We start from the raw sequence: 24,389 nt of genomic DNA on the forward strand, positions 1-24,389 counted from the left end.
TCAACGAAAGGAGCATTTCTGCGATTGTTTCTTCATTTTTGGAGACTTCTGTCAGAGTTGAAACTACGGTTAAAAAAAAAAAACAATTAAAGAGGGCATTTCTACAAAAACAGCTTTAACACAGGTGAAGAATTGTGTTTATTTGTCACAGAGGAGTTACAATCACCCTTCTAATTTACTCTAACAGGCTTCATTGAGCTAAAAGAATAACACTAATGAGGAAATAGAAACAATCCAGTAGGATTTTTCAGAGCTTTTCAATCAGTTCAGTCACACCTCCAATTATGGGAACACATTTGACCGGGTTACACCTTTAAATAATAAGGTCCTGACCTGTGGATCCATCAAAGGGGGGGGGTGGGGGCGGTTGACAGTCAAGCAGTTTCAGATTCAAACTGTAAAACACAAAATGGACACAAGACATGCTGGAATTTATTTATTTTTTCTTTCCTCCTTCAGCCAAAGCAACTATGTGCGTCACAGAGGTTTGGAGCATGTGACTGAAGATGCCTCGGGGGACAATGCCATGTGTTGATGCCCTCTATGTTTCAGGTGACATGGGCTGAGAAAACTCAAGATCTGGATTTATTTCATTACCTGAAAATCTTTAGACGCAGCTGTCAGGACGGCGCTCCTCAAGGAGACTGAAGCTCTTGTCGGGGGGGTGAGGGATGAGTTGTAAAGGGTGAGGCATGCAACTGCGACAAACTGGTTAGATCACAATCCTTTGGGCATTTTCACAGAAGAATAAACATTGAGCCATCTTTCATTCCAAGATCGGTGAACATGTTGAAGATGTCAGGTTTTTATTTATACGTTGAAAGCACTTAGAATAATCGACAGGGAAATGAGATTAAAATCCTGACCTTAGAAGGAACTGCTTCCATGATCTAAAGGTTTCTTTGTTTTGGTGTCTTTATAGGGTTAGTCTGTCATTTTTAAAGATACAACTTTCCTAAGCTGTTTGGCTTCACTTTGGATTCATGTGGTGTTTTGAAAACCTGTTGACAAAAGTAATGATATTCCTAACACACCTGCCTTGGTGCTTTGCCAGTGAACTGACAATTCATTAATCAGGCTTGTATCAGTTCATTCCTATGTGCTCTGATGACTAACAGCTTCATATTGCTGCCTGTCCTGAAAACATAAGACGGATTATGATTCCACCTCAGTGACGGATTCTGAGACAAACCTGAAGTAAAGCCTGAAGCTCGGGGGAAATGAAAAAGAGTCATTTATTGGTCCGGCTTCGGGGTTAAGAGACACTTTAAATAAAAAAATGGATTTATTAATTTGAAAAATATTTACACAATATCAGACGTGGCTTTTCTAAGCTGATGCCAACAATGTAGTTGTATTGGATTGTTGTGATGTTATTTTCTCTAGTTTAAAAAAAACAAAACAATTGAAACTGTTTCAAAACCAGAATTCTGGTATTAGGTTTTTAAATATTCCGATTGTCATAAATAAAACATACTTTTATTTAGTTGTTGGATTATTTATCATTTTAATTTTTCCTAATAAATATTTTATTAGTTTTACGAAAAGTCAAACTGCATCTTGTGTCTGCATGTTTTGTCTTCTTCGTTGGTTGTTGTAAACATGGCGGCCACGGCCATGTTTTCTCCTCAGCAGTTGTGCTGATGTTTGCGTCACAGTTGAAACACAGTAGCGCATATCGACCTTGATAACATGTCTTTGTCTCTCTTAGATAGGGAGGAAGGTACTGTTTTCAATCCTTACAATGTTATCCACAACATTTTAAGGTACTGTACCAATTAAAGTGTGATTGAGTAGTTGCCTCCATTATACCACTTTTGTAATCCTTCACCTCTTTGAAGAGGATCAAACTGCTGGCATCTAATCACACAAACTGCATTTCAAATGCTTTATAAATGAGGGAATCTTTTTCTAATGAATGTGATTAGAAGGTTTTTGTCTAGCACGAGAACAGGTCAACAGAAGCTCTTCTATGTTCTCATGGAAACAAAGGGAACAACAGGACACATCAGAGACGTCGTCAAAGCCAGTAGGGGAAATATATACACTCGTAAAGATAAAAACAGTTAATGGTTAGTTGTAAACATCTAACTCGACGTTTAAAGAGTAAAGTCCTGTTTAAACCTGCATGCGCTGTGCTGCTTGACAGAGCAAGCAGGATGCCTCGGCCTTTTCTGTTGCTGCATATTTCTATTGTTTACACGTAGTGGAGGAAATGTAGCCCCGTCAGTGCCAGGAACCGCAAGCCGAGGGCTGAACTGGTTTTGCGGCTCCTCGTCTGAATGCGGCGCTGCGTGATGCGCTGGTGTTTTGTAAACTCGACGCAAGGAGCCTCCACCTTGAGCGTGGCCTGAAGCATCACAGGAAGAGAAAGACGGAGTGCAATCGTCATCAGGCGTTCTGGTCTACAAGGGCAGAGCGATATTTACTCTTGTGCTGCGTTCGATGTGCCTAGAAGGCGTTGCATACTTCCTTTTGTTCCTCCGACTTATTAGTCATGAAGTTCTGCATGAATTGAAGATGGTGACGGATATCCTGGGGAATGTTCTCAGAAGGTGGCGTTCAAATGCAAAGTGCGAGGCCTTGAAAAGTATTTGCACATTCAGACTGTCACTTTCATTTTGCTCGTCCTTCGCAGGACAATAAATCTTAACTCATTTGGAACAAACGAAAAGCGTTCGTTGTGACAAGAGTGTTTAAGTCGTGTCACAACTTGTTGAATGTGCTTACATATAGACTTTGACTGGACCTTTCTAACACATACAAATGCTTTCACCTGAGCCATTTTACTGTAGTGCTCCCTGTAAGTCAACAAGTCTTTGACCTGTTGGAAGGTGAACAACAGGCCACAGTCTTTTGAAGCCTCTAATAAGTTTCTATCCATCCATATTCCCAGAAACTTCAACGAGATTCCCTATTCCGGCAGAACAAGATCCCGACATCATGATACTGTCGAGACTCAAGACCATGTTTCATTGTGGGAAAAACGCAGCTATGTTGTGCTTGTAACATGCTAAAATGTGGAAAAGTTGAAGGGGTGTCTCCAGTCAGAGGCTTCTTCAAATTCGTTGTAGTACAGACAGCTACAGGAGACCTAACCCACGGCCATCACTATCTACAATAACTTCTTAATTAAACTATGCACAACATTTAATTTCCCTTTGGGATCAAAAGAGTATTTTTGATTTTAACTGAACTTTGCAAGGTATATTTAAATATATATAACAACCCTATGTTGCTTAAGCCAATATTATGTTGACGCTATTTGCAGAATCTGACATTTAAAGACATGTAATAACAATGTAACCACACGTCTACGTCTTGCATAGCAAAGAATGTTTATGAAGCACAAACTTTCAGTGCGTTTCCAGACACATGATGAAACATAAAACTACATCATCACTCAGCGGATAACGTCTCATGGAGAGAAATTTCAAAAGCCAAGAATGTTTTTCAGTCCAATGCAACAGAGAGCAGTCGTGTTTCTGTGCCCTCCTCAGTCACATCGTCACACAGCCTGAAGGTCCCCTCAGTCTGACTCCCACATATGGAAGGATACAGGGGCAGCTTTAGCAATTCATGTGATTTTCATCTGGAGAGCAGACGCTTGGAGTCCATCCCTTCCAGTTGTGCCCCGGCTGGAATCCAAATTGCATGCCTGACTGGACTGTCCTCCACCCCCATTCCACTGTCCGGCTTTAAAGGACAGAGGACAGTGCTGTAACTGCACCACAGAAGCACTTTTGTGTTTTGTGGATTGCCAGTAATTTTTCCCTCCCCTGCATTGTTGCTCCTCCGTCATATTTTATTCAACAGCCAAGAGACCCTTTTGGTCAGCCGGCCGGTCGCTGTTGGGTTGTGAGAGTTTGGTGGGCGAGCGTCGCTGTTGCTTTCTCTCCTTTGCTGTGCCCCGTTGAAGAATGTAAGCCAACATTAGCATGAAAACACTCAACGATTTGGTAAAGTTTAACTTTAACTGACCCCTGTGGACTGAGCTACAAAGGCAAAACAAGAATAATGTACTGCTGACACCATTTTTTTAGACCAAGTGCCAAGGCGTTTGCAAAAAAAAAAACAAAAAACAAAAAAAAAACAGTACAACTAACTACGATTTTCTGGGTAAAAGAGTTCTAATGAAATTGTTGACACCACAGCGACTATACCCAGAATCTCCATTTCCAAGAGTTCTCGCTACCAAGAGAGAATCAGTGGTGTGTGTGCATTTTCTAGCATATTCCTGCTGACACAGAGGAAAGACAGTTTTATTACTGCGTGTGAATTAAAACCACTTCATTGCGGTTCAAGGTAGTCCAATCTTGTGTTTTTACTTTTAATCGTCTGATAAGTTCATAAAACACAACATATTTACTAAAACCCTGTGTTTCCTGTGGAGAAAAAAACCCCAGATTATAAACATAATTTAGTTTTACAAATCACCTGCAGCAATTTTTGAGACACCCTTTCAGGTAACACCATTACTGTTTAAACTTTACCTTTAATAACATAAAGATACCTAATTTTTAAAGTGCAATCAGTAATACTTTTATAACAAATGTATATCAGTAACGATTTCTTGGTCAAGTTGTCATAACAAAGACATTTTGAATAATGTCAACTTTGTATTAAGTGTCATAATTTACCGAATGGCGCTTTATGACAAGTCATAAATATTTATGAAGGCTTATTCATGTTCATAACATGTGTTATGACATGTTTATGAAAGTGTCTTGTCAGTCTTATTCACCCCCCCTTCAAATAAAGTTTTACCCTCTTTTGTTACTAGAATGCTCTCTATTCTTTTCAGCCCTGGTTATAATTTTTGAGCATCCTTCTTCGCACAATGCTGCTGGATTGTCCAGAGTCGACGCCCCGGTTGAATGTGTCGTCCTCTTTAGCTCAGAGGATTTTTTTTCCCCCCAGCTCTCTACTGCAAAGAATCAGGAGAAAGATGCGTCTGTTTTCACATGTTCTATATTGATTTAGCCATAATTCGAATCATCATCACCATATGAAAAACTAAATCAGAACCCATTTTCTTACTTTCTGGTATCTCAGAGTTCAAGTGATCCACTCTAAAAGTAACTACAGACTACAGAAAAGAAAGGAAAAAAAGTTTTACTGGCATCATCTCCAAACAAGCAGCTGTTAGGAAGACTTTGCGACACCAAGACGTCACATTTTACTGCAGTTTCCTAAATTTGAGATTCAGAGATCTTTTTTTGCAACATGATGGCGGCAATAAGAAAAAAAAAAACAGACCTCTGCCTTACTTAAATGGCTTGTTGTCCTTTCTATCTTACTAAGACAAATATTGAAAGCCCAGAAAAACAAACATGTCAAGGATTGAAAAGTTATAAGACACACTTGTCAACAGAAACGGCGTAGTATGAATTACAAAATGATTAGGTTCCATTTATTGTACAGGAGTTGTTATGAATGACAAAGATTTTTTTTTTTGCATAAATATTTCGGAAGGACAAAAAAAAAAAAATCAAACGCAGATTTTTCCCCCCCTAGACATTTCAACATGGAAATATGCTACTGTAGTGAGAGATTAATTAACCTCAATATTTTCACACATCTTTTTCCTTATGTGAAAGACGCCGTATTCAGTTATGTAATCTGGTAACAAATATAACATTTTCCCCAGACTTTAAGAAGTAAGCCTTGCTTGCACAGTGCGAAACACACCGAAACACATTTAACATATGTGCCATTTTATTTACAAACTGCACCGGTAAGCAACGAGAATTAGTGATATCAACATTTCTGGCTCACAGTCAATTAGTGAGGAGAAACGTAAAAAAAAAAAAAAAAAAGACAATGGAAAAAAACCAATGTCTCCTAAGAATAACAATAATTGCTTCTGTGAAAAATATATATTTGTCATAAAATGTGGGCTTTGTATATAAAACAATATAAAGACAACTACCAGTTATTTCCTTGAAATGACCTTGAAGTAATTCAAGGTATTGATTTCGGTTAGAGAAAACCAGTAACTGGCGCTGGTTCCATTAAAACGCATCTCGGGAGGGAGAAGGCGTCCGATGCGTTAAAGTCAGACGCACGTCGTTCGCGGTCGCTCATCTCCTCTGGCTGCAGGTCTCACCTCTCGCTTTTCTTTCCACAAAATGTACATTAGACATGGAGAAGTTGGCACTCCGTTAAACAACGGGTGTTTCTCTACAGCATGAACTACAGTAATATTTTATTTATACTCAATTTTGTACAATATATCAACTCTGTATGTAAGCCTACTTAAATGATTGATGAAGGCTTGTTAAAATGGTACTTTATCAGATTCCCGCCTTTTATTCCTCCCACTCTACTTCCTCTATCTAGAACACAATTAAGGGTTATTGTATGGCACTCAGCCGAAAATAAAGGAGAGTAGAAAAGCCAATAGAAACCTATAAAAAAAAGGCTCATAAAAAGATGGCTTTTAAAACTATAAAAACGTACAAAGAAAAGGAGTCGCACTACATGGAACTGTTCCGAAGTGCCTCCCGAAACAAAGTCTTTTGTTGATCGAGTTACAGCTTTGTGTTTTGCTCCTGACATCTCTGGAGGGGAATCCACTCCACACTCGGTCTCTGCTGCCACGGTGACTTCAAGGCATCCGTTTGAGTTTAAGCGGTGAACTTTGCATTAGCTTCTCCTTGTATTTCTTTTTAAGTCGAGTCTGCCAGGGCCAAATCATCTGCAGACCTGCTGCACTTGACTGATTAGCTCTCCAAAGCGATCAAAGAGCCCATCCACCCAGGCTCCGTTCTCCAGGCACTTTTGGACGGTCTCCTCCTGCCCCAGGTCGCCAGCCCGCGCCCGCAGCGATGCAATCTAGACGACAGAAACAGACAGACTCTGAGGAGCAGCATGCAGGAAATGTTTCCTGATCAATTTGTGTTTGTTAGATTATAATCTCATAATAATGATAATTGCAAATCTAGCAACCAGCAGAAACCGTAAGCGATTCCTCACCTCGTCCTTACACATGAGGTATGTGTGGTATTTGTAATGCTGCAAAGAGTGGTACAGAGAGAACCACTGAGTTTTCTGCTGCTCCACTGTGTACTCCTAGAAGGGGAAAAAGGGGATGTAAGAAGAACAATACAGAGCAAAAATAGGAACATATTGGCTTCTGTATTAAATAATCTAGAACAGCAACAAATTCACGACTCAAAACTTAGAACCTCCCAGATGATTACAATGTTATTCCAAGCAGTTATCAAACATATACATTTAAAAAAAAAAATCTGTTTAAAACTGAAAATCATTGAGGTTCATTACATTTAGAGTGTCATATTTAAATAATTTCCTTAGATTTTGATAACTTTTGGCTTGGAGCTAATGAAACATTGATATTCTACTTTTTTGGAAATGAAGAATATCATAAACCAACAATAGGAAAAGGATTCTTAATAACACAAATGTTATTATTTGGCCTACACCATTCTTTTGGGCATTCAAGCAAAGAGTTATTAACGCCTTCCATAATAAACCAAAACGTTGACAACAAAAACTAAAAAGGCTTACAAGTCAGAAACATCTGCAACACTTTTTCCTTAAACGTGCAATATTTAATATTCTTTAGCTCAACATTATTAGACTACGTTTTAGAAGTCTGTTCTTCTAATCCAGAAAAGGAATTAGACCAGAGGAAACTTACTTACACTTATCTAGCAACCCTGAACAGGAGAACCTAGTTTACATACTTTAGATCAACATTAGATTCTTTTTCTTCTTTTATTTTCTTCTAACAGAAATAAATGTTTAAGATATGTCAGTCTGTGTGTAATGCATCTGTATCATAAGAATTTCACCAAGAAAAAAAACAACAAAATACTAAAAGGGATTTTCTAATTGGCCCTTGAATCCAACAGAGAAGAATAAGTTAAAAACTTGTAACTAGCAAACTAAATGTTATGGATACTTCTTCGTGAAATTCCTTTTGGAGGAATAGAACAATAGCATCCAAACCTAATCCTAGGAGCTTTTAGATGTTTCCTTGCCTTTAGTATACTTTTTAAAGTTGTCTGGCCATTCACAAGCCTGGTCACACCTTCATAACAAGCTGCTGAGATATAAATCCCCTTTAACAGGGTTTTAGAGAAGAAAAACGTCTAAAATAGGGAGCAGTGTGCCTGGGGATACGGGTTGGAGGCCAGGAATGCAGGAGAAGGACAATTGGTGATGGTGCGCCCTCTCCTGGACAAATCCCGTAATAAAACATTCTGCAGAAGGACGAACATGTCTGACCTGAGGCACTTTGTTTGGCAACTTGTAGGACTTCATCGTCTTCTTGTTGTAGGCCCTCCCACTGAGACGTACCTTAAAGGCTGGGGTTTCCCCATCCTTCTTCAGCTCAGTCACCACTGAGATCTCCGGGAAGCTGTCTAGAGCTGTCTGGAAAGCAACAATAAAAACAACTCGGCTAAGTTAAAAAGACAAAACAGGTTTGTGTATGTGGCTTTTAGCTTTGTTCACCAAGGCAGATGTGTAAGGTTAATAGAAAGACTCACCTTTAAGACCTGCCCTATGTGCAGTTTGTTAAGCAAGCGTTTCCTGATATCAGTGATTATCCCATCTACTTTCTTCATGTGCGGCAGCAGCAACTCGTCTGTTATAAAACACATGAACAACGCTCTAAGCCCCAACTAGGAGTAGTCAGATGACTTTGGAAATGTAGATCACAAACCATTTGCCCTCTCCAGTGCTGCCATCACATCTTCGTCCAAAGCAACACTAATGAGAAGCTCAACAAAGCTTTTGAACGTGTCTTTCGTAGTACGTGTGTTGAGGAGCCTCGAAGCAAATGGAGGGTTTAACTCTGAAGTGTAACAGAGACAGAGAAAGATTCAGGAAATAGCAAAGAGAAATAAAAGAATATAGACTCAAGTTAAAGTTAAATGAGAAACCCAAATACTTCTCCAACACAAAAGTATATCCTCAAATCCTCCTCAGTACCTTCTTCTGCAGATGATACTGAAGGGGTGGGTGAAAACTCCTCCTTCCATTTCTTCCTCTTCTTGGGCGGCGGTTCTGCCCGTGGCTTCACTTGTTTGGGGCGGGGCTTATGGTTCTGGGGAGCTGATGAAGGTGGATCTGTCAGGCCCAGCAAAGCTTTCATCTGAATAGCCCTGTGAGACAGACAGAGAGAAAAGGAGAGAGAGAAAGAGAGCAGTTACACAACTGAAAAGTCATTCTAACAAATGTATGAAATTAGATTTATCAACTTACTTTAGTGAACTCATAGGCTTGCCGCGTGGTTTCCGACTACAAACTCTCACATACTCCCTTTTGTTAACCGTTTCCAGAAATTTCACATACACTCTCTTGTACATCGTCTTTGCGTCACCAAAGTATCCAAGGTACTGCAGTGCAAAGGAGAAAAGGGTCACACGTTGAGAGGAGACAGAGTATTTGAATCCTCGTGCATCCATAGACAGATTTAACTCACACTGTTTGTGGCAGAAAACACTCTCTTCCCATCTTTCAGCTCAGGCACAAATTTCTGCAGCAGTGCTTTCTGGACCTTCCAAATAGCTGGAGGCTCCACTCCTGCCCTCATTGTGACCTGCAAGTTGTGCAAAAGATGTAAAAGGAGGGGGACTTCAAGAGTTCACAGCAAATGAAATTATGAAGCAAACAAAAAAAAAAAAGAGACATGAAATTAATTGAATCTCATTAACTTTAGATAAGGTTGAACTTTTGCTGTACGGACACTTAGCTGAAGCCATGATGACCAAAAGAGCTTTATCAAGGTAGACTAGGCAAAAAAGATAAAGCTTAAACACACTTATGCAATCTTGTTAATGTAACTTTTCATTTGTTTTCATTCTTTCTCCACAGCAGATTTGTTAGTTTTTCTGTTGAATTACACTGGATATTTGTCACAAAAAAGAGTGGAACAAGTTTTGAAATCATATGACCTATTTCCCCCCCCCACACCATCTAAACAATTCTGTGCTATCAGGGGTGTATCAATGCTGTGATGTAATGTGCAATACCTTAAAGGTTTCAATGTCCTCATTCCTGATGACAAACTCGTCTCTCTCTCGATACATCCCTTCTCCCCCGCTGTCAGACGGCTCGTCGTCAGTCAGCCCCTCCAAGGCCACGCTCATAAGCTGCACAGCTAACTCGCCTGACGGTGTCTCTTTGAATTTCTCTTTGGTCATAAACTCTTTCTCCCCTGAGACTGTGGTTGGCGCAGGGGTCACCACAGCAGGGGCGGACACCGGTGGCAGGTAAATCTGGGTGATGGTGAGAGGGATGGTGGGAAGCTGGACAGGCTTCATCACTGTAACCTGAATTTGGTTATCTGAAGAGGGAGTAGAAAGGTATAATAATAATAATAATAATAATGAGGAGTTGACTTATTTTTGAATTAATGAGTCAATCAAGAGTTTTATCAAATTTGTGCAAAGCTTCTCCTGACTGTGATAAAAACAATTTTGCATTACAGCAAAAACAGCATGAAAAAAATTCAATATAAGCTGAATAGTCAAGTTTAATGGAGGATGCTGTTACCCATAGTCGTTTTCCGATCTGAAGTCTCATCCAGAGCTGAGAGAGCTGAGCTGATGCTGTTCCTCAGAGCTTGATTCTTCCCAGTACTCTCCTCTTCGTCTGAGCTGAACGACGGCAACGTCTCCAGGTTCTTGTGAAGATCCTCTTCCAGACGTTTCTGCTGGGAGCTCAAACCTGGATTCTTCTGGGGAAGCAACGGTCCAGGAAGAGTGGGCACTTTGGGTGGCAAGGGAGGCAAAGTGCAGGGTTTGGAGGAGGAGGAAGAGGATGGTTTTCTTGGGCGACTGCTACTTCTCGTAGAGCTTGGGGAGTACTGCTGTTTGGGGCCCGATTTGATAAAGTCTAGGAAGGAGCCAAGGAAGCCGGTTTTGACCTCTGGCTGCTTCTCTTCCACTTCTCGGATCTTCTGCCTGATTCTTTCATGCTGAGGACAACTGTCCTGTGTGCTAGTTGAGGCAGACGGAGGAGTGGCATCACTGCCCCGTGAGTTTTGACGCTTAGTTTGTCCACTGCGCTTTGCCGGTCTAGTCAGTCCCTCACTGTCCTCGGAACTCGGTTTGGTTAAGGACTTGGAGCGTGCTTTCTTTTTTGGAGAGTCATCACTACCCAGACATTCTTGTGTTTCTGCACATTTTGTAGTCTCTTGGACTCCATTGTGGACACCTGGAGAGTTGAACACCTGTCTGGTTGAGTGGTAGCCACTCTCAGAGGTCATTCCATCCCCATTCATGACGAGATTAATGTTACTGTTGTGGCGAGCAGCCTGATCTTGGCTGACTGTAGCCATCTGAGCACCATTTAGCGTCATGCGGATAGTTTGGCAGTGAGTGTTGCTGATGGCAGGATGTTGTGATGAGGAAAAACTGGGCGACATCTGGCTTATATCCACAGTCAGGAGCTGACCTTTGGAATCAACGGGACTTTCCCTTGCAGTCATTTCAGCCTCAGCGGACGATGCAGCTTTGACAAAATCTTGAGGCGTGACACCGCAAGCCGCCACAGTGGCAGCCAAGATGTCGTCAACGTTTGACAAAATATTTCTTTCATCTGCCAGGAGCATAGAGTCGGGAAAGCAAATAGAGTTAAGGGCAAACTGGTTCTTGCCATCATTTGGCTGCTGACTTGCTGTCTGGCTGTAATGGTGTTTAGAGGAAGAGCATTCTGAGCTTGGTTCAGACATGACCACAGTCTGCTGATTCTGGTTTTCATTAGAGACATTTGGGCAGAGCAGGCCTCGATCCATCTGGAGGTACTGTACGTGAACCGGACCCAAACACTGGGCTGGTTGGACACCCTGCATCGATGCTAGCTTTGAAGAGTTCTGACTTTGGTGGACAAGAGGTTGCTGGACCAGAATCATCTGGTTGGGCTCAAGAAGCACCTGAGAGCTGGGGACTGACATAAACTGAGAGTGGGTAGCTGGAATTTGACCCTGGGACTGAGAGTGGGTTTGCTGATTTTGTTGGAGTGGCTCAGGAGATCTGAGCTGCTGGTTAAGATGTTCTGAACTGAGAGGTCCATGTGATGAAACAGAGGTATTTGAACCTTCTGAGTTAGCAACTTCATGACCATCAGCACTGCCTAAACAAACCTGCTGCTGGGTCATGCAGCCGACATGTTCATCCTTTGCCTGTGCCGAATTTGCATGGCCAAGTCCCAGGAATTGTTCGTCACAGCGAGAATTGCTTCGAATAACACTCTGTGGTTTGTGATCATCCATTTTTGAAACCACGTAGATGACATTGTTGTGAGCAGCCATGCTATTGTCAGCAACAGAGACCATGGACACCTGCTGTAGAGCCTCGATGTCCTGGGATGGAAGTTCTTCGAGCTTTTGTTTGGCGTATGTTGGATCTGTTTCTTGTATGGAGGATCGTATGTTATTCTGTATGGGTTGAGCAGGTGAAGAGTATGTAGACAAAGGTACGGATAAAACACTGTGAGGCTGTGTCTGTTGGTGGGACGCGCTGGTATGCGCTTTACCTGCCACTGAGTCCTGCATGTGGCTATAATCCACCAAAGAATTAGACGTAGGAAGACTTTGCACACATGTGGATTGGAACACAGTACTGAGGGACTGTCCCATGTTGTAACTTTGAGAATGTGTTGCCGAAGCTTGCTCCTGCGGCTGAGAAGTAAACGTCAGATTTGGGGGCCCCTGAGAGTGGGCACCGGAGAAGCTGTCTGAGAAATTTTCTTGACAGAATCTCTGAACCTGGGCTCCGTACTGGATCTGCTCTTGGTTCAGCCCAGGAGTGGTTGTATAAATAAGAGCTTGGCTAACGGGAGCCACGTTGTCACAGTGACTCGAGTGGGATGGCAAGGTAGTGTAAAGTGAGGAGAGCTTCTCGGAGGGGGAATGGGAGGTCTGTGACTGTGTTTGTGGAGCCATGTAATTTTGAGACAAACTGTCTGACATTAGGCCAGACAGCTGGACCGCTTGTTGATTAGCAATGACAGAGTTCTGCTTCTCAGTAGGAGAAGAATAACGCTCTGGAGACCCTGTTCTCAAGTTCTGAGTGTGATTCTCTTCATCTCCAGCAGAATGTGAATTCAGTCGGGAAGAAGCGTCTTTATTTTTCAGCAAAGAAGTGGATGAGTACGGTTGTGTTCCACAATCGCTTTTAGATTGTGGAGACCCACTGACTCCTTGAGTGGAGTCTGTTCTTGAAGACGGACTGCAGGACACTGGTGTGTGACGGGACGGGTCCTGCTGGTAAGACATATCCGTTTCACTGCCAGAGCCAAAATACCCCTGCAGGGAGTCCTCTGAATTGGGCATGTGGCTACTTGAAGGCCTCTGGTGGTGCTTTATTACACTACATTCACGCTGAAGAGCTCTTTCAATAGAGCCAGAGAAAATCGTGGCCCCATAGGACTGTGGGGCACCATGAGTGGTGGGCAGAGCAGAAGGAAGAAGACCAAACTGGGGCTGTAGTAGGTGGGGGGCTGACTCCTGGGCTGAGCGGTAAGTGGAGGACTGCACAGGCAGAGCTGAGCCCAGAGAGGGTGTAGAGAGGTGATTGAAAGTCAGGGCAGTGGGAATCACAGCTTGGCTGGGTTTAAGATTAAGCAGTGGGTCATGGTGAGGAAACAGCCCATTGGTGGAAGTGCTGAAGGCAGGATCTGGAAGTGTAAGGGATGTGTTGGCAGCATAGCTCCTGGGTGGGTAGGCACCTGTGTGCTGAAAGGAGGACAGAGCAGCAGGAGAGGGGAAACTGGCTGTGGAAGGCAGAGCACCAGTCAGATATAGCTCTGTGGTGGAAGAGTTGGCACCTACAAAGAAGAAATCAAAGTTTGTAATAAGCCCAGCATGCACAAAGCAAAGAGACACATTGTGCATAATTTGTGAGCTTACAAAAAAAGGACGACTTCTAAAATCATCAAGCGGATTAGGTCCAGTTTCTGTGTTCTTACCAGTAGTCCAAGATGGCGGTCTAAAAGGAGGAAGCAAAGAGGCACTAACAGGACCGGTCTGAAGACTTCTTGACTCCATGGCTGACAGGAAGCTCATGATTGAGGTCACAGGATTATTACCACTTGACTCAAGTGTGCCTAACAGTCAAAATGAAGAAAAAAATCAATTTAAATTAAAATCATCCTCAAAGATTGAGATCTTCGATAATGTTAGCCGTTTAGCTGACTGGTCCCACTTATGAACAAAACTCACGTGCAGCTGCCGGGATGTGTGCTGTAGTGTAAGTGGGGAGCTGCTGCGTTGTAGTGTAACTTTGCTGTTGGAGGAGCTCCCCGTCAAGGTTTGGTGCAACATAATTGGGACTGTGTGCACAAAATAAACAAAAAGTTAATTTGTCCAATTGCTTTTATTTTTCAGAAGCAACACTGGGCCACCCTGTGAAGGCTGAGCAGACAGAGAATTCAAAAATTCCATTGGCCATCCAAAAAAATTCTATTTTTTAGGAAAGTTTTAAGTCAGGAGCATAAAAGGCCTGATTAATTTAGTGCTGAAGTTTTATTCCTTGGTCACATCACAAGACAGGGATGCCCAACTCTGGCCCTCAATGGTCGATGTTCTGCATACGTCCCTGCACTAACACCGATTCAAATGACCAAATTATCCCTTTAGCCTGCCGTCACATTCTGCCGTAGACTGCTAATGACGCATTTCTCTAACTAAGGTATGTTTAGAATCACCTAATTAATGTAGGACACAAGCCTCTGAAGGCTGACTTTGGTCACAACTGGTAAAGAGTAGCAGATATCTATCTAAACCTATAGCAGATAAATTACTGTTTCTCTATTTACTCTCAAATAAATATTTAAGTTTCAGAATATAAGTTTCAGATTAAAGATGAGCCCCATTGCAAAACTACTGCGATTTTAGAAAAACATGCAAAAGTCTTTGCTTTCTTCAAACTGGGTTAAACATTTTATCTACAACTTGTCTCTGTCGACAAATAATTCAAACTAGTTGCTGAATATCTTTACTATAGCTAGCAATAAATCAATTAATCACATGGTAAATTAAAATGAGCTCAATAATGTCCATTTGCATGATTTATTGTTTTTCTCGTCTCTCTTTCTACCAAAAATTGGATGACAAAAGTCTTCAGTCTTGTGCATTGGTCTCTCTCAACTGGTTTATTTTGTTTACAGAGGTTTCAAAATTAATTTTATTTGTTGTTTCTATTGTCTTGCTTATTTATTTTGGAGATTTTAAATGTCTTCCAGTTACAGTGTTAAATGTTCATTAATAAAATTAAATGTTCATTTATCTCTGAGAATGTGTTCTTGCATTACCATGCCATTATCACTATATTACTTGAATATTTTCTAAAACAACAATATTATTGTTTATTGCAATAACTTCTGGCAGAATTTATTGTCCAGCAAAATTTGTTATTGTGACAAGCCTAACTACAAGATATGACATTGTTGGTGTGTTTGGCAGTCAAAGACAAAGTCTGCTGCAGGTTTCCAAGCAGTGGGAAGCACTGATTTCAAAAGCTGTGCAACAGTTTGCCAAGAGAAAGAACCTGATTGATATGAGTTCTTGTCTACTAAGTTTATTTCTAGAATAAAAAATAAAAAAATAACTCTACAAACTTGCTTCAAAATGTGCTACACAAATAAAATATTAAAACAAATTTGGATCAGTTAGTCAACAGAAGTCATCCTTTATTCTCAAATATAATTAAATCCCGTCAACCAGATTTAAAGTACTGACATTCAGCCAGAAGGTAAACATCTGTAAATGGAAAGATCCTAACTAAGGTTATTCTGGCTTTTTACTGATCCCTTTTACAAATACAAAGTGTCAGAAATCCTGCACCTGTTTGCTGACAAACTGACTTCAAAGAACGCTAAATTCGATAAAGTAGATAACCAAATCACATACCTGGCTTCCTAGGGTGTTTAAACAGTGGGAGCCAAAAAACACTTGAATCATTTTAAAAAGAAACAGCAGACACAACTGCCATATATTACTGCGTTTTACTCTTAGTATAATTACATTTACTCCATTAATCGTAGCGATAAATTGAAATCAATATTGAATGATTTCCTGCGAAGAACACTTGCTACAAGTTTAAGCCTGATATATTTATAAAAACAAAGTTGCTTAGAAAAAAAAAGCACTACAACATGAACAAATAAGCCATTAATCGCCAAGTTTGGTCAGAAGACCCTTCAGTGTTTCACCAACTTATTCTCAATGAATAAGCAGCAACAACAATGGTATGAATCTACACAGAGCGACACGAAACACTTTCCAGAACTGTCATACAGTAACTAGCTCTGGCTGCTAACAGTCCAATTTGCTTTGGTTTCAACTATCAACCACGAGTGGAGAAAATACATTAATACAATTAAAGTAATATGCACACCTGGTCAGCTCATACTACAGATACAAAAACACTTTATTCTCTAACTAGCTACAGTGCACGGACATGATGGGGGACTGTTTTGCTAACGTAAATTAGCGAGGGGGGAGGTATCAAGATACGGCTCAAAAATCCCAACAAGTTAGACTCTACAGCTGTGTTTATGTCGCGAAATATATCCACATATTTCAGTGTCCCTCAGTAGCAAAATAACCTCTGTACTTCTCTCCAAAAGCAAACACTAGGCCCTCCATCACCGATATTTCCTTCGGAAGGTGACCCGCCCTCTCCTTCATCTCCTACCTTGGTTTGATAGCGACTGAGCCGCGGTCATAGGCCCATGAAGCTACGGTGTGTGGTGGTACAGCCAGCGCGTCCGCGAAGCTGGAGCTCGGGTAGTTCCTGTCCATCATCCGGTGAAAGGTTCACTTCCACACAGGAGCTTCGTGAAGCAGCGGGAACACATCGTAGCAGCCCCGGGTCGTACCCATCGGACCCCGGGAAAAGCGGTGTACGGTCCGCAGAGGAAAACAAACCCGACGCCAGGCTTGTCCTGTGTCCCAGATAAAGTGTCTCCTCTCTCTGCGTGATTTATTTTTCCTTCATTTCCCGTCACGTTAGTTTGTTAGTTTACAAGAAGTCTTCAGTGTTTGAGGCAGGGACACATGGCTGCACCTAGCGGGCTACATGAAACTTCTTATAAGGATGGATTGTGCTACACTGCAGACAGAAACACATACACACACGCACACACACACACACACACACACACACACACACACACACACACACACACAGCAGGGAAATTTTAATCCGAAAAATCGACTCCAGATGTCCCAAAAAAGAAACTATGTGACCATGAGCAGGCTTGAATGAACAAGTAAATAAATAAAGGTCATGTGTTTCTATAATTAAGGTACATTTATTTAATTGTATTCAAAATGATTTATGAAAAATAAATTATATTTTCTAATATGGATGGTTATGGTAAACCAACATGCGTTTCTCAAGAAATAAAAGCAATTATTATTGTGTTATAAAAAGATTATTACTTATGAACCAAAACAAAGTCCAAATTAAGCCAACTAACGTTTAGCATTTTGTAAATTGTGTCAAAGTATCATTTAAATGTGGGTTAAACAAAAGCAATTTTTGGTAAACTTCAAATGGAAAGTGAATTTATCTGTCCAATAAGAACTGGACTGCAAGATTGTGTATTTCATTATGACCGAGATAACCCTAAAATATGGCATTGCAATAAAACTAGACAAACAAAACATAATTAAAATAGAATTTTATTTAAAAATACAGAAAAGATTATAATTCAAATTACAGCTGTGCTTGACATAACCCTGAAAAACACAGATGCTTAATGAAGTGCAAATTCTCACATTTTGAAAAAAAATAAATCTGTCTTGAAAATAAGAGTACAGTAAGTATTTACAAGTACATAACTTATTTGCATCTGCACTTTTAAAACAACTAGTTTCTCAAACTACAACCTGTGGTTCTGATGAAGCAAATTGTTGCATTTATTTTTAACAATCCACTACCATTGCGTTTTAGTTGTACTTTTCAACCAAAAGTTCAACCAAAAGCAAAATTGTTTGCAATCATTTTAAAAGAAAGAGCGTCAGTCAAAATCCCTGAAGCATCCATGTACATAATTTGTTGTAATTAAATAAATTAGGCATAAATGTGATAATTTATCTCAGCATAGACTACGACAGGAAAATAGGAAATTAATATATAATTGGTACTGTGTACATTCTTCAAATTGTAAGAAAAAAAAATATCACAGTTTATAAAAAGCACACACAAAAAAATTTAAATTAACAGTGAATCACCAGGTAGCAAGCTGGAAGTTCAGTTTTTACCATCAAGGAAATTAAAGCAATGACTGACTTTTACTTTGAAGAACTCGTACAAGCCGAGTCATGTCTGTCCCGTCACAGAGATTAATATGCCGTGTTCCTTGGCACGGGATCTATAGAAATTCCACGCACTGCTAGATACTGTCTCTGCTCCTTCAAGGAGCAATTAGATTTTCATTAACTTAAAGCAAACACTCATCATTCAGATAAAAAGCAGCAACTGCATTATAAAGCTCATCCACATAGAGGGGTAGGTATCAATGCACATTAAGAAGGGAACCAAAAAGTAAGGTTTTACAGCTGGAGTAAAACTTACTTTAATAGATTATCGAAAACAAATAAACAAACCCCTGCTCACCCCAAAAATGCGTTTTGGTCCATACTGACACGTTTTAACAGTTAGAAGTTTTTTTCTTACTTGAAACAGAAAGTTTCAAGTAATTAAACAATGTTTTAATTTTCAGCAATTTCATATGGAAAAATGTCCAATTTTCTTCTTACTGTACACTATTTCTTTGGAAACTCTCTCAAAGTCTTAAAGTTTAAAAACTTATTTGCCACATCTCTGTCAGGTTTTAAATCCCACCGAAGATTTGTGGAGGACACTGAACATGAGGCTCAGCAAACCCACCAACCTCAAAAAGAAAAGGATAATTGCAGAAAACATCCATGTCGGACGAGGTAAGTCCAAAAAAATGGACTTTTCAAGAAATAAAAAAAAATTCTTACTTCTACATTCTTTATAACAGGAAAACCCAAAATTAAATTCATACTTCAGCACACTTTTGAACTTTCATTCTGTCTATGTAGGGAAAAACAGCTTAATAAAGGTGCGAGAGGTACAAAACCACCATTAGAAATCTTATGATGTAAAAATAGATACAGTATTATGATGTAGATGCTACTTATAAATTACATTTTAATTTCACAGTCATTATCTTGCATTGTTTCTTTCTTTTTTTGGTGAAAAGATTATTGTCGAACACTGCCAGGTCTTGAGCTGAAACCCAAATAAAAAATACATAAAAAATAAAGTTAAATGGGTTCAGAAAATTATTAAAAGTATCAGTTCACATGGATTACCCAGGATACGGAGGAGGTGGCGCATCGTGCTGTCCTCTTGCTGAGATCGCCTGCTCGTATGAGGGCAGGCCAGGAGGGTCTTCTACATCCAAAGTTGGCCCGGATGTAGGAGAGAGCTCAGGCTGTCTGGAGGCATCGTCCAATCTTCGCATTATTAGGGAGGCATTGCTCCTCCTGGGACGTCCTCGCGCAGAGCTGAGAGGACAGACAAATGTTTACATTAGGGCATACTTAGTGCGTCGAGAGAACAAACTGGAAACTGAGTGTCAAACTTAGTCGTGACGGAACATGCATTTATGGTCCCTCACTGCAGATTTCACAAGAGGCAGAGATGCAGAGTTGAAACAGACAGATTGAAACAGACAGATTTCCCATTTATGTGCTAGTCTAACTTTTCTCTTTGCAAATCAAAAGTCAATAATTTTATATTTTTAAAAAGTGACTGCTTGTTGTTTTTCTTTGAGACATACAGAGAGAGTACACTTTTATTTGGAAGTAGTTGAAGATGTGAAGGTGTGTTGTGCTCAGAAGATCCTGTTACATAAGAGTTAAGTTTGTTTCTTCTTGTCAGTCGCATAGAAGAACCTTTCTTCATTTAAATTTTTCTCACAACTGCCAAGCATTTAACCACAGTTTAAATCCAATGTGGGTCTGGTATTTGGGAAAATCCTCCTGGAATCTTAATATAAGCCTGTTTTTTCAATTTCAAATATGCTCTGATGTGTTTGAGATTAGTATCTGTTTGGAACACCGGATCATGTCCAAATGTGAGTCAAATGTCAAGAGAAATTGATCAGGAAGTTTAAAAAAAAAAAGACAAAAGACAAGGCCCCAAACTGTACCAACTACCAACATAATAGTGGTGGTAGCATTATGCTGTGGAGTTGTCTCATTGCCAGTTTTACTGATGCATGAAGTTGATATAGTATCTAAAGACCGGTTAGATTTCTAACTACTTGACCTTACAGAGTATGGATGAAGCTGACTCACCTTGGACGACGGCTGATGCCACTCTTAAAAGTGGATCGACACAAATACCAGATCAAGACACCAAGAATAAGAACCACCACTCCAGCACAGATGAGTCCCACCAGAAGTCCAATTACATCCACCCTTGAGGGATTCTTCTCTGTGTATTGGCAAAACCACAGAAAGTAAGATTAGATTATCTTCTATATATACACATTTCTACATTCAGTCATTCACACACTAATGGTAGCAAGCCACTGGAGATATATATATATATATATATATATATATATATATATATATATGAACAACTGTATAACTTGAATGCTGAACAGGACATTTTTCTAGCTTGGAAAACTCATCTAACTTGTCTTTATATGCAACTGACAGATATTAGCTTTTATCCCCCAGATGGAGTAATGAAGATAATTATAGGACTGATTAGTCATGAGAAAATCACGTGAAATCAGCTTGTGGTCTGCACTGACAAAACAAATAACACGCACATCAAAATGTGCAAAACATTCTGCAGGTTAAAAGGCTGCTGGCAGACTAGCGCGGTGACACTACGCTGACCAACAGGAAACACAGTTGCCAGAAAGAGAGCTGTAAGTCAAGTCTAGTAGATCTAATTGGGATCCCACCTAAATATCCTCTAATGGTAGGTGCAAATGTTCAAATGTACAACTTCTAGTTCATGCAATATGTTTGACAGCATAAACACAAGTAATATTTATTGCACAACTGGATACCCATCAGGTATTAAGAGGTTAAAGCACATTACCAAAGATAAATTATCAAAACACCAGTGTAAACTTATGGAAAGCTGGTCACTTATAGGACAGATAATGTCAATATTTTATTGGCATTGCTGGTAATTATGATTATTGATATGTAATGATGTAAATTCATCATTTTACCTCATCTAATACATTTCTGAATAATACCCTATTAGACACAAACTTCCTGACTAAATGGAAATCATTTAATAATTCTTAAACTATACAGGGGTCTGAAATTTTAATCATAACTCTTTATTTGTATTCTAAGATCTAAGTGAGCTATATCCACTTTTGGACTGATGTTGCAAATTAGCCTCAAACCACCACAAGTTAAGCTGGAGCATGCATTACACATGCCAAGGATCATACTGGAACCATTTTGCTGACATATAATGGTCAATATGGTCTATGGTAATTTTACTAATAATTGAATTTAACACCCAATTTAAGGTCTATTGTGTGTGCTTACATTCAAATGAGCAATCTCAACTCAAGCCAAGACAGTAATAAAACATCCAAAATATTATTCACATTAACTGGATTATTTATTTCTTACCTTTTGTGTATTCTTTCCAAAAGGCATCCTTTAAAAAAAACACACACACACACAAGCAATCAGAAACACTAACTAGAGAAAACACTTTGATAAACAACCCCGAGTATGAACACTTAACTGTTTGTGGTATGTTTTCAAAGACTTCCCTTGCTTCCTCGTAATTGCAGGTTTCTTCCCTACACTCCCTCTCCAGGTTGCCAGGAACAAACATTTCAAAGTCAAAGCGATTGGCCAGCAGATGGCGACCCAGGAACAACTTCGCGTCTGACTCACCTGCAAACACTTTAGCCAGATACAAACAAGTTAAGAGAGGACATGTTTGGAACAAGAGCCAGGCCACAAATAAAACTCCTTATAGCCTAAAGTATGTCTCACCTTGATCTTCTGGCACTTCGTTTTGGGACATTAGCTTCCTCGCAGAGGCCGGGTTTCCAGCGCTCAACAGCTGAAGGAGTACAAACAGACTGAATAACATGATGTATCCACGTACGAACTGTCCGTAAACTGTCTGTCCTTTCAAACCACAAACACTCCTCCAAAGCCTTCACAGCGAAAAACAATAGTCACAATCAATGTCGTTCATTCTAAAGTAAAAAAACAAAAAAACCCCAAAACGCAGAACATATTAACGTCCAGAGTTCAGCAACAACAAAATGAAAGTTATCGGAGGGAGCGGCAGGTGTCCCGAGCTGTCGTTCGTGACGCTGATAAAGGCGAAAATGGAAACGTCCGATTTCACTCATTAAACTCCATTTTGTGTCTCTGTTTCCTATAACGGACTTCAACTCCTCGACTGTGGCCAAAACTGAGGTTAAAGGTGAAACCAAACTCCAGAGACTTAACAAGAAACGACTTGTGTTACTTCCCAGCAGGTACGGTCCTGTAGCTACTCCGAAGCTGTAGAGCCAGGCTTGATCAGTCGATTACCTTTACCTTGACTACACTTCATCAAGGTGAACGCTAGATGGCAGCAGAAACACACCGAACTGGGAATACTCATGCTAATATTATATTAAATACGTGGGATTAAAAACATGACTTCTGACTAAGAACCTTATGATACCTTTAAGCTATCGCCCCACCCAGTGACAAATCATATTTTTGGCTTTAATCACACATTTCTATTGTAATCTTATGTAATCGAGCCATTACATTTCTGGCATCCTAAAAACTATTGTTTTTGTAAAAGAAAAGCAGACATACGCCAAAATAAATACCTTTTCAATCTCTGGTTATAGACATGCACAAAGTTAGAGATCTAAACGAGTTGGTGCAGTGTATAAAATAATACACAGCTTTTGGATTTTAAATTTTAAGAGGTGTTTCCTAAGAAACTCTGCCATGAGCTTACCTTGAGAAAGTTGCCTCAAGGTAAGTTTTTATTTAAAGTTTTTAGAAAGTTGTAAAACCTGTTCAGCATGGCCTCAAGGTTCAGTGTGTTGTTTTCTAAAAACTGTGAATTCAAATAACATATGATTCAGTGTGAATCATGCCCTGGTGTTTACAGTAACCTGACATCAATATGGACATTCTAAGGATGTTTTTGGACTGCTGTGGTTTGGCAACACTTTGGAGTCATTCGCATCCCTAGCTGAGCTGTGTAAAAGCCTTAAAATAAAATGTTTTTTTTATTTTTATTTGTATCATTCCAGTAGCAGGTTCAAACAAACATTTTAGAATCTTCAAATCTTTAATTTGTGTAAAACTATTTAACAAGGTTCAGATATTTATATATATTTTTTTCCAAATCAAACCCACCTGTGGTGTTTGTGGCTGAAAAAGCACAATCTCGTTTTCATCCAACCAAAGCATACAGTTCCAGCAAAAGTCTCAATTCAGCAAATCTATATACTATATTATATATTTTAAAAGTTTCACATATCTTCTCCAGGTTTGCCAATTTGGCATATAAAGCACTGAAGAAACACATTATGTAAAGAAGTGTCATTGTTCAATTGAACTTTAAAAGAAATGACAACATTGAACACAGAATATGTTGTTACCATTTAATTTCCCCTCTTGTACCTGATTTTTTTTTTTTTTGTTTTCATTCTCATGAGTCATCTTTGAACATATATGGCTCATTTTTATGCAGTGCGATTCATTTAACGGGACCATCTCGTTGTGTAAACCTTCTAATGAATAAATGCATTAACTTTTCCCAAACAACATAACAGTTGTTTGGGAAAAGTTGTTGTTATGTTGCCGGATCTCATCTTTTGAGATCCGGCAAGTCTCATAAAAGCACTTAATCTATTTCTCTCAGCATTTTCATAGCTGGTTGGCTGAATGTTGCACTGTTAACAGCTCCTATAGCAATGCCGTCTACACAGAAAACGGTAAATTAAGCTGAAATAGTTGGCAGGATTAAGGGCAATCCTCCCCTATGTTGATTAAAAGAAATGCATCTCGAGCAATAGTCTCTGTGTTTCTCTGTGATTAAATTTGGTTTGGTAACTATGGAGATATTTGGGGTTTGTGGGGCTTTTGGTTTTTGTTTACATATCTATGTTATCTAACTGTCTTCTGGTTGGTGCTAATTGACGTTCAGTCGAGGAGTCCCACTTCTGCAGTCGTCTGTATCTCTTAAGTACTGCAAGAATAGTACATTTGCCCAAAAGATTGTTTATTTATGTGGTATTGCAAAATAATATGTTACTGTAAGACGAGCTGCAATAAGTTTTGAATGATGCTGTCTTAATGCATAATAATTAATGGTAAATACTAGTTGATGGGAGAGAAAAGTCATGCT

At 39.8% G+C, this 24,389-nt stretch overlaps 2 protein-coding genes across 3 annotated transcripts; both read right to left on the reverse strand.

The window, feature by feature from the left end:
- Positions 1-5,387: 5,387 nt before the first annotated feature.
- Positions 5,388-17,137, reverse strand: qser1 (glutamine and serine rich 1). The gene is made up of 13 exons (XM_008405879.3): positions 16,677-17,137; positions 14,201-14,310; positions 13,948-14,085; positions 10,531-13,806; positions 10,008-10,321; positions 9,458-9,574; positions 9,238-9,371; positions 8,965-9,137; positions 8,696-8,827; positions 8,520-8,617; positions 8,257-8,403; positions 6,979-7,074; positions 5,388-6,837 (listed from the first exon to the last, which is right to left on the reverse strand). Exons 1-13 carry the CDS (start codon positions 16,784-16,786, stop codon positions 6,697-6,699), a joined length of 4,986 nt encoding a protein of 1,661 aa, XP_008404101.1. The 5' UTR covers positions 16,787-17,137; the 3' UTR covers positions 5,388-6,696.
- Positions 17,138-17,650: 513 nt separating this feature from the next.
- Positions 17,651-23,247, reverse strand: prrg4 (proline rich Gla (G-carboxyglutamic acid) 4 (transmembrane)). 2 transcript variants are annotated; one of them, XR_014086924.1, is made up of 7 exons: positions 22,013-23,247; positions 21,756-21,919; positions 21,638-21,665; positions 20,321-20,459; positions 19,331-19,525; positions 18,592-19,247; positions 17,651-18,558 (listed from the first exon to the last, which is right to left on the reverse strand). XR_014086924.1 is itself a non-coding variant. In XM_008405878.3 (6 exons), exons 1-6 carry the CDS (start codon positions 22,110-22,112, stop codon positions 19,220-19,222), a joined length of 654 nt encoding a protein of 217 aa, XP_008404100.1. In that variant the 5' UTR covers positions 22,113-23,247; the 3' UTR covers positions 17,651-19,219. The 2 variants fall into 2 exon arrangements, 1 of the variants encoding a protein (XP_008404100.1); XM_008405878.3 differs by having other exon boundaries at positions 17,651-19,247.
- Positions 23,248-24,389: the final 1,142 nt, after the last annotated feature.

This window comes from Poecilia reticulata, chromosome 3 (genome assembly GCF_904066995.2).
Source record: "Poecilia reticulata chromosome 3, P_reticulata-male-v2, whole genome shotgun sequence".
Taxonomy (NCBI): Eukaryota; Metazoa; Chordata; class Actinopteri; order Cyprinodontiformes; family Poeciliidae; genus Poecilia; species Poecilia reticulata.